The sequence below is a fragment of the Sus scrofa genome, chromosome 6, assembly GCF_000003025.6.
Source record: "Sus scrofa isolate TJ Tabasco breed Duroc chromosome 6, Sscrofa11.1, whole genome shotgun sequence".
NCBI lineage: Eukaryota > Metazoa > Chordata > Mammalia > Artiodactyla > Suidae > Sus > Sus scrofa.
The window spans coordinates 74,998,410-75,008,581 of record NC_010448.4 but is presented as its reverse complement, the minus strand read 5'-3'; the positions used below and the strand labels follow the sequence as shown (position 1 = coordinate 75,008,581).

Sequence of the window (10,172 nt, the reverse complement as noted above, 5' to 3'; positions counted from 1 at the left end):
GTTACCAGATACTTAACAAGAATTTGATAACCAATCAAGTTCCATACTATTAAAAGTAAACTGCTTTATGAGAAAACACTCACGTAAAAGATAAGTGCTGTTCCCTAAAGGCATCATATAAAAATTTATCAACTTGCTCTAAAATGATCAAAGACCCAACCATGTGAGGACTGTGAAAATACTAACAAGCTTCTATTATTATAATCTGGGGTTTTTTTCCCAACAAAGTAGAAAATAAAACAGACAACACTACTATGTTATTCTAAAAGAATGTTTGACATCTTGCTAGTTCTAAGGGTCAACTGATGAAAAAAGACCAGTCTATTAACAAATAAATATAAATCAAGATAACGATATAGCAGCCTCATTCTGTGAAACTATGCGTATATAGAGTATATGAAAACTCTAATCAGTTGAACAGTATTAGCTGGTCCTTCTCTAAATCATTCTTTCAGCATAACACTTGGTAATCTACTTTACTGTTCAACTCTAAGAAAGTTAAATAATTTATTCTACATTGTTTTTGATTTTCCAGAAATGAATAAAATGGCTAATATTTTCTTTAAAAAAATCAGTTGGAGTTCCCATCGTGGCGCAGTGGTTAACAAATCCGACTAGGAACCATGAGGTTGCGGGTTTGATCCCTGCCCTTGCTCAGTGGGTTAACCATCCGGCGTTGCCGTGAGCTGTGGTGTAGGTTGCAGACGCAGCTCAGATCCTGCGTTGCTGTGGCTCTGGCATAGGCCGGTGGCTACAGCTCCGATTAGACCCCTAAGCCCGGGAACCTCCATATGCCACAGGAGCGGCCCAAGAAAAGGCAAAAAGACAAAATAAATAAATAAATAAATAAATAAATAAATAAATAAATAAAATCAGTCCCAGGCCTGGGAACTGCCATATGCCATGGGTGAGGCCATAAAAAATTTTTAAAAATATAAAAACTCTATTCTAACCCTCATGTGAGGAAAAAAAACCTCTGCACTGTAAATGATAATATAAGCCAGGAGTTCCCGCTGTGGCACAACAGGATCAGCAGCATCTCTGCACTGCTGAGAAATAGGTTCGATCCCTGGCCCAGAGCAGTGGGTTAAGGATCTGGTGTTGCCATAGCTGCAACTATGCAGCTGCCACTGGATCTGATCCTAGCCCAGGAACTCCATATGCCATGGGGCAGGCAAAAAAGAAAAATAAGTAAGTATTAACCAAAACACCCCAACTTTAAGAGATTGTTACATAAACATCAGGAAGTAAGCAAATGAAGGCTACTAATTAATTTAGAGAAGACTATTAAAGTGCACTTGATGGAATCTCAAAAATAATAATACCAAATAAAACATGGCTAGTAACTTGTAATATGTGTATTGAAATTTTCAGACTTCAGGTTTTCAGTTCCCCTACTGCTCCTCTGAAAGGCCTTGTTCTAGTTTGAAGTACAGAAGTCAAAACATCATGAACTTGTTCCAAATAGGTTTTAAAACTTTTTCCATTTTATTTATTTATTTATTTTTGACTCTTCCTGAAGCATGCAGAAGTTCCTGGGCCAGGAATCTAACCGCTCCACAGCAGCTACCTGAGCCATGATAGTCACAACAATGGATCCTTAACTGCTAGGCCACCCAGGAACTCCAAAACTGTTTCCATTTTAATGAAATTATTGTTTTGTTTTGTTTTGTACTGCATATGGAAGTTCCCAGGATAGGGGTCAAATTGGAGCTGCAGCTGCCAACCTACACTGCAGCCTCAGCAACGCCAGATCCTAGCGGAGTCTTCATGGCAATGCTGGATCCTTAACCCGCTGAGTAAGGCCAGGGATCGAACCCAAATCCTCATGGATATTAGTCAGCTTTGTTACTGCTGGCTGAACCACGACGGGAAATAATTGCTGTTTCATAGTGCTTTTTTATTTTTTTATTTTATTTTATTTTGTCTTTTGTCCTTTGTTAGGGCCACACCCTTGGCATATGGAGGTTCCCAGGCTAGGGGTCTAACCAGAGCTGTAGCTGCCGGCCTACACCAGATCCGAGCCACGTCTTCGGCCTACACCACGGCTCACAGCAACGCCGGATCCTTAACCCATGGAGCCAGGCCAGGGATCTCACCCACAACCTCATGATTCCCAGTTGGATTCGTTTCCGCCGCGCCACGCTGGGAACTCCCTTTTTTCGCTTTTTTAGAGCTGCACTTTTGGCCTATGGATATCCCAGGCTAGGGGTCAAATCAGAGCTGCAGCTGCCAGCCTATGCCACAGCCACAGCAACACAGGATGTTTAACCCACTTACCAAGGCCAAGGATTGAACCAGCATCCTCATGGATACTAGTCCAGTTCGTTTCCACTGAGCCACAACGGGAACTCCTAGTAATGCTTCTTAATGTTTTTTTTTTTAATTTTTGTCTTTTGGGGGCTGCATCTGAGGCATATGGAGGTTCCCAGGCTAGGCGTTGAATCGGAGCTGTAGCCAATGACCTACACCACAGCCACAGCAACTCCAGATCTGAGCTTTGTCTGTGACCTACACCACAGCTCATGGCAATGCCAGATCCTTAATCCACTGAGCGAGGCCAGGGATTGAACCTGTGTCCTTATGAATGCTAGTCAGATTTGCTTCCACTGAGCCATGATGGGTGCTCCCTAATGCTTCTTTAAATCACATAACTGCCTCAGTGTTTTGCTATTAATCTTCAGGATGGTAATGATTGCTAATTTTATATAATATACCATAATTAGAAACCTGAAACATCTTGGCTTAAAATAAAACCACATCCTATTTAAAGACTAGGTAGGACATGATATATTTCTGAATTAAATGCTAGAATATTTTTGTTGTTTTGGTTTTTTTTTGGCTGTGCCCACGGCATGCAAAAATTCCTGTGCCAGAGATTGAACCTGCAGGGCAACAATGACAACACTGGATCCTTAACCTGCTGATCCACCCAGGAACTCCTGAATGCTGGAATTTTTTTAGTTTTTTTAATTTTTAAAAATTTTAATTATAGTTGATTTATAATTTTGTGCCAATTCCTGCTGTACAGTAAAGTGACTCAGTCATACACACACGCCTTTTTTTTTTTTTTTTTTTTTGCTGTTTAGGGCCAAACCTGTACATATGGAAATTCCCAGGTTAGGGGGTCAAATCGGAGCCACAGATGCCCACCACAGCAACACAGGATCCGAGCCCAATCTTCGACCTACACCACAGCTCGAGGCAGTGCCAGATCCCCAGCCTACTGAGTGAGACCAGGGATCAAACCCACATCCTCATGGACACTAGTTGGATTCGTTTCCACTGTGCCACAACGGGAACTCTCTGTTTGTTTGTTTTTTTATATTATTTTCCATCATGGTCTACCCCAGGAGATTGGATATAGTACCCTGTGCTATACAGTAGGACCTTACTGTGATCCATTCTAAATGTAAAAGTTTTCATCTACTAACCCCACAATCTAAGTCCATCCTACTCCCTCCCCCCACCCCCTTGGCAACCACAAGTGTGTTCTCTATGTCTGTGATTCTGTTTTATATGGAATTATTATTATTATTATTACTGTCTTTTGAGGGCTGCACTCGAGGCATGTGGAGGTTCCAGGCTAGGGCTCGAATCAGAGCTATAGCTGCTGACCTACACTACAGCCACAGCAATGCAGGATCCGAGCCACACCTGCAACCTACACCGTAGTTCATGGCAACACTGGATCATTAACCCACTGAGCAAGGCCAGGGATGGAACCCTCAACCTTGTCAGATTTGTTACTAGTCAGATTTGTTTCCACTGAGCCATGACAGGAACTCCTCTACGGAATCATTTTTAAATTTATACTTAAACATTTAAATGTCAGTATTTTGATAAAGGAGATAACAGAATTTTTTCAGGCTATATGCTACAAAAGTCTTGGGAACCATCCCTTACAATTCTATTTAGAAAATACTTTGGCTGAAAAGCATTTATCTCAAGATAACTCTCTTTGCTAGATTTACTTAAAACGATATTTCTAAGAAAACAGAACAAGCAGGTCATAACTAAAGATTTCACTGTAGGAGTTCCCATCATGGCACAATGGTTAACGAATCCGACTAGGAACCATGAGGTTGAGGGTTCGGTCCCTGCCCTTGCTCAGTGGGTTAAAGGATCCGGTGTTGCCGTGAGCTGTGATGTAGGTTGCAGACGCGGCTCGGATCCTGCGTTGCTGTGGCTCTGGCATAGGCCGGTGGCTACGGCTCCGATTCGACCCCTAGCCTGGGAACCTCCATATGCCTCGGGAGCGGCCCAAAGAAATAGCAAAAAGACAAAAAAAAAAAAAAAAAGGAATTCACTGTATACTGTTAGCTGGTGGGAGGGGCCAGGTGAGATGAACTAAAAAAAAGGGGTTTGTGTTTTCCCCACCCCTACAAATAATTTAAACACACACTCAAGCCTAAATCCTTTACTTTAAAAAAAATTTTGCCTGAAAAAGTGGCTTTACACCAGGTTACTTTTGTCCTTCATAGTTTTCAACTTAAATGTATTGTTTCCCTCAACATCAGTTTCCCAAGACTCTAATTATCAGATAGCACATAAGTACTTTGATGCTGGAATTCCCATTATGGCTCAGTGGTAACAAACCCAACTAGTCCAAGAGGACTAGGGTTTGATCCCTGGCCCTGCTCAGTGGGTTAAGGATCAGGTGTTGCTGTGAGCTGCGATGTAGGTTGCACACATGCTCTGATCCGCTGTGGCTGTAGCTGTGGCATAGGCTGTCAGCTGCGGCTCGGATTTGATCCCCTAGCCTGGGAATTTCCATATGCTGTGGTGTGGCCCTTTTAAAAACGTGTTTTTTTGATGTTATGCCTATTTAAATTTGCAAAACGTACATAGTCAAAAATTCTCCACCCCTTACTTTGTAGCGTTATCCTTACTGTAGGAAATTTGTTTTAAAGACTCTCATTAACCATAATTTTTTAAGGCAGAATCTCTGATAGATATTCTGAAAATTCAAGGGACTGCTGATCTGGTCGTTTCCAACCCTCAAATAACAGAACAGCCTTGTTAGCAGAGGTAGAACTCTTGCTATTACTCTAATTGCTTGCTAGTACTTCAACAGCCTCAACATAGCTAAGAGTTCTTAGGAATCTGGCACTAACTCAAAATTCTCACCAGGAAAGAAAGATCTCCCTTCTTTAGGACCCATCGGGTGGCTCCGCCCAGAGCGATGACCTAGACTGACCTCGGACTCGGGCGTGGTCAATGGCTCACTAGCACCTGCGGGGAGTTAGCAGGTGCTGAGACCATAAAATGCCAAATAACAACTGCCACATCAGTCTTTACAGCCCCCAAATTGCCCTCTTTGCGAGCAAGCTCCCTCTTTTAAAACCTTACATCTCTGAGGCTCCGAAGGTACATTATACCGCGGTACCGAATATAGGAAGGCAATTACTCCATCAGGGAAACGAAGTTACTTCAAAAAGAAGAGTGGCAAGGAAAGGAAGACCGGACAAGTAGTAGCAAGCTTCCATGAGCCAGGGGACCTTATTTAACCCGCTGGATTTCAAAACGGGGTTGGATGGAAGTGGATTACATGGTAAGGTAAAGAGCCTGGTTGGGAGGCGGGGATTAGTTTTTTCAAAAGCCCACAACCCTGGCAGTAATTTCCAGGGCAGTCCTAAAGGAAGAGGAAAGGAAAACAAAACAATAGGCACCTTAAGAGTAAAGGCGGTTACTATGGTTACCACGCTCCAAGCTCAATTCTGCAAATGGAGACCGAGCGGTACGCCAAGGCCCTTTGTCTGTATCCACGCACCGACCCAGCTGCCAGCCCCGCCAGCCCGAGCAGAGGCTGGTGTCAGGACCAAGGGCAGCGTTCCAAAAAATGAACACCTTTATTTTGGCTTAGTGAGCAAGAACTGCAGTCTGCTCGGAAGCCAGCTGGGCCATCACGCAGTCCCTCGGCCAAGGATGTTTGGAGAAGGGTCCAAACACACTCCAGTCACCAACTCGAGTGAGGATTCATTCTAAACATGGCGCAGGCAGGGGTGGAAAGGGGCCAAGAGACACAGCTCAGCCTCAGCTCTTAAGAAACAAAGGGAAGGCCACTCTCCAGAAAACCCGCTGGAGGTAATTAATAACCCCTCAAAAGGTTAGTTCCGCAAGTGGGAGCAGAGAATACAGTGAGTAGGGAACAACCGAGGTGTTCAGACTCACTTCACATCAAACATATTACCGCTGGCCACGCGGAAAAAGAGCCCGGCACAGACAAGCCGGTGCACAGGCGCGCGGAGCAGCGACTCCCCAGTCTTCTCCCAAAGGCGGGGGAGTTGACCTAACGCGCTTGCGCAACGATGGAACGTTGGGGGAGGGGAGAAAAACTTTTCCCTTCATTGTGAGAGAACCGCCCCGCCCATCACACGGCGAACGCGCGCGCACACGCACCACTCTCACACTCGCACACGCGCTCGCGCTGAGCTTGCCGCCTAGTGCTCCGCGCATGCGCCGGAAGGGGACCGGTGTCCTACCCTGCGGCATTTTCGCGAGTTTCCCTGAGAAGTTTCTGGAAAGACGGAGCCCAAGGGAACCTGGGGGATGGGGAGCGCAGAAAAGGGAGCGTTTGGGAGAGGAAAATTTAAAAAATCTGAAGTACACCGTCGCTGCCTTGCTTCCATCCATCAAGCCACAACCACAGCAAAGCCCAAGCCCACAAGACCTTCACGCCAGGGTGGAAAAGCATGAGGACTGCAGCAGCTGCTCCTTCCTCTGCCCTGAGCCCGGGCATTGCAGGGGGAGGGCAGGGGAGAAAGGTGAAATGCATAAAAAATGCTCACTGGATGTTTGTGGAGTGGAAGCTGACATCCTTGCTTTGGAGCTGCCCTTGCACTCTTGGGCCACCATGGCTCTTCGCTGCGCTCTCGAGTGTGGGCTCAGCGTGTTGGGATTCGACGTGGCCACCGAAGGACGCGTGGGGCTTTGGCCTCCCTTCCATAATTTACCATTACTTGGGGGCCTCTTTGAGCGCCCCCCCCCCTTGCCTGTATTGACTTCGGCGACCTGGAGCTAGAGCTTTGAGCAGGGGAGACCCTAAGGAACAGGCGCTCCCTGCCTGCGAGGGGCCAAGGGGGCATCGTGGGCGGGCAAGGGTCTCCTGGCAGGGTGTGTGGGGCTCAGTGTTTTGCAGCTTGCAAGCTCTTTGAGAGTCTCCAGCAGAAGGGGCCCTTTGGAAGCGTAGAGCCAGCGCAGGCACAAAGGCGCCCGGCTGTTTGGGCTCTAGGGTTGTCGGGCGGGGCGGCGTGGGAAGGCCAGGGTGTCTCCACGCGGCCACGGAGGCGCCCCAGTGCTCTGGGCTCCCAGGTGTCGTCAGAAGGGAGCTGGGGCTGGTATTGCTGCGCTAGAGGGGAGGGGCCTGCGGCGGGCGCCTTTTATTTCTCCTCCAGCTCTAACTGGGGGGGATCAGCTCGGCTGCCATTTTGTGGCGCGGCCGCCATTTCGTGTGGCCGCGGGGGGCAGGGTGATGGGGGAGGGGCGCGCTGCCGGCGGGGAGGGGCGGGGCCGGGCCGACGCGCAGGCTGCCCAAGGAGCGAAGGCGGGCGCGTCCCCTTTGTTCTTTGCCTTTGGGCTTGGGCTCTGCCGCGACCCGCCCCGGACACGCGCTGGGTGCACGCGGCGTGTGAACCTCGGAAAAGCACCGAGAGGCGTGCACGGAGTCTCAAATCCTTTCTGCCTTCTAAGCCCTTCAAAAGTGGGACTTTTCGGGGAGATTCCCCGGTGTGGTGCGTGGTGGCTTAAGGATCCAGGGTTGCCGCTGGCTTGGGGGGCTGATGTGGTGTAGGTTGCAGGGGAAGTTCCACAATGCCACGGGGGCGCAGCCAAGAAAATTTTAAAAATGGGACTTCTCCCCGCCCCCCCTTGCAGTGTGAAAGGGATTGAATTTACGAGGCAGTGCTCAGACCTCAGGAGAGGGAAGCTATAATTTCACCCTGAGAGTGAAGGCGCTTTCTGCAGTAGTAAAGCCGGTGGCATGCTATGCCTTGAGCCACAGTGGCGTTCTGCAAATAGAAGTTAAAATGCAGAGCTGGGAGACCCAACAATGGTGCTCAACGCCAGTGTGTGACCGAGAGGTCGGTCGCTTTAAAAAAAAAAAAAAGACTTTGAAGTGCTGTCAGCCCGTAGGAGAAGCCAGACATTGCGTTTCATTGGCTGGCTGTGAAGCACGCACTGCGCAACTATTTTCAGATCAGGTTTTATAGCCCATTATTTATATCTGAGCTATAAACTGGAACAATAGATTGGAATATGTTATTTCTGCCTATTGAGAACGTCTTCCATTTGACTTCTTTTTAAAAATCCCTTATGAGGATGTAAATAATGAATTGACTCAATAAAATATTATGTGTCTTCCAGTGTCATTTCAAATCCTGAAAGAGCTATTGTTTTCCTGATTTCAACAAATATTTAAATGTGAATCTTGGCATTTTAATCTAAACTTGGCGACTCGAATCAACAAAGCCAGGAAATTCAAGAGTGATGTTAAGTTTGCCTCCTAGGCTTGCTTTTTTTTGCAAGGTATTTTTGTTTAATTTTTTTTACGTTTGTTATTTTTTTCACAGTAGCATGAGTTCATAACCTAGCCAGACTTTTCTGGCTCAAGACTATGGTACCACAGCTATAGTAGGTTTTGTTTGTTTGTTTTAATTTACTACATATAATTATAGGTGGTTGGCTATCTGTTTCAGTAATGGGGTTAAGCTGTAATGATAGGATGGAAGTGCAAAAAATATCTTTGTTGTTGAGGGAACAGATCAGGATTTGATGGCTTCCTGATGAAAAAACAGCTGAGCAGCTGCTGTTAGATTCCAAATTTTGTTTCAGTTGCATTATGGCTAAAAGCACTGCTTGGAGTTTTGATTTTTTTATACCCAAGATTCTTTTTTTTTTTTTTTTTTTTTTTTTTTGTCGTTTTTAGGGCCACACCCAAGACATATGGAGGTTCCCAGGCTAGGGGTCGAGTCTGAGCTGTAGCTGCTGGCCTATGCCACAGCCACAGCGACTCCAAGCCACGTCTGCAACCTTCACCACCATCTCACGGCAATGTCAGATCCCTAACCCACTGAGCTAGGCCAGGGATCTAACCTGCATCCTCATGGGTACTAGTCAGATTCGTTTCCACTGAGCCACGATGGGAACTTCAATATACCCAAGATTCTTTTTTTTTTTTTTTTTTTGTCTTTTTGCCATTTCTTGGGCCGCTCCCACAGCATATGGAGGTTCCCAGGCTAGGGGTCTAATCGGAGCTGTAGCTGCCGGCCTACGCCAGAGCCACAGCAACGCGGGATCCGAGCCACGTCTGCAGCCTACTACCACAGCTCACTGCAACACCTGATCCTTAACCCAATTAGCAGGGGCAGGGATCGAACCCAAAACCTCATGGTTCCTAGTCAGATTCGTTCACCACTGCGCCACAATGGGAACTCCCCAAGATTCTTTAAAGCACAATACTGTGCATTCTTTTGGTGGTGAGAGCTTATGAAATCTTTTGGTTTTTTAATTTTTTTTTTCCTGCCCCACACTCGGCATGTGGAAGTGCCTGGGCCAGGGATCAAACCTTCGCCACAGCAGTGAACAGAACTGCCACAGTAATAACTCCAGATCTGTAACCCAGTGAGCCATCAGGAAACTCCTGAAATGTGTCATTGTTATTATTTTCTTTTTAGGGCTGCACCTTTGGCATATGGAAGTTCCCAGGCTAGGAATCAAATGGGAGCCACAGCTGCCAGCCTGTGCCACAGCCACAGCAGCACAAGATCCAAGCTGCATCTGTGACTTACACAGAAGCTTGCAGCAACACCAAGTCCTTAATCCACTAATCGAGGCCAGGGATTGAACCCGAATCCTCATGGATACTAGTTGGGTTCTTAGCATACTTAGCCACAAGGGGAACGCCCCTAGAATTTTTAAATTTATAAAACATGTGCTTATTTCACACCTTTAGCTATTACATTTAACTCAAAAAGCACATCTTTTTTTGGAGTTCCCATCATGGCTCAGCGGTTAACAAATCTGACTAGCATCCAAGAGGACACATGTTCGTTCCCTGGCCTTGCTCAGTGGGTTAAGGATCTGGCGTTGCTGTGAACTGGTGTAGGTCACAGATGCGGCTCAGATCTGGCGTTGCTGTGGCTGTGGTGTAGACTGGTAGCTGTAGCTCCAAT

The 10,172-nt window shown here is 46.6% G+C and overlaps 1 protein-coding gene across 1 annotated transcript; it reads left to right on the top strand.

Annotated features, from left to right (window-relative positions):
• On the top strand, positions 6,162 to 8,369 carry LOC110261101. The gene has a single exon (XM_021095392.1). It carries the CDS (start codon positions 6,458 to 6,460, stop codon positions 7,022 to 7,024), a length of 567 nt encoding a protein of 188 aa, XP_020951051.1. The 5' UTR covers positions 6,162 to 6,457; the 3' UTR covers positions 7,025 to 8,369.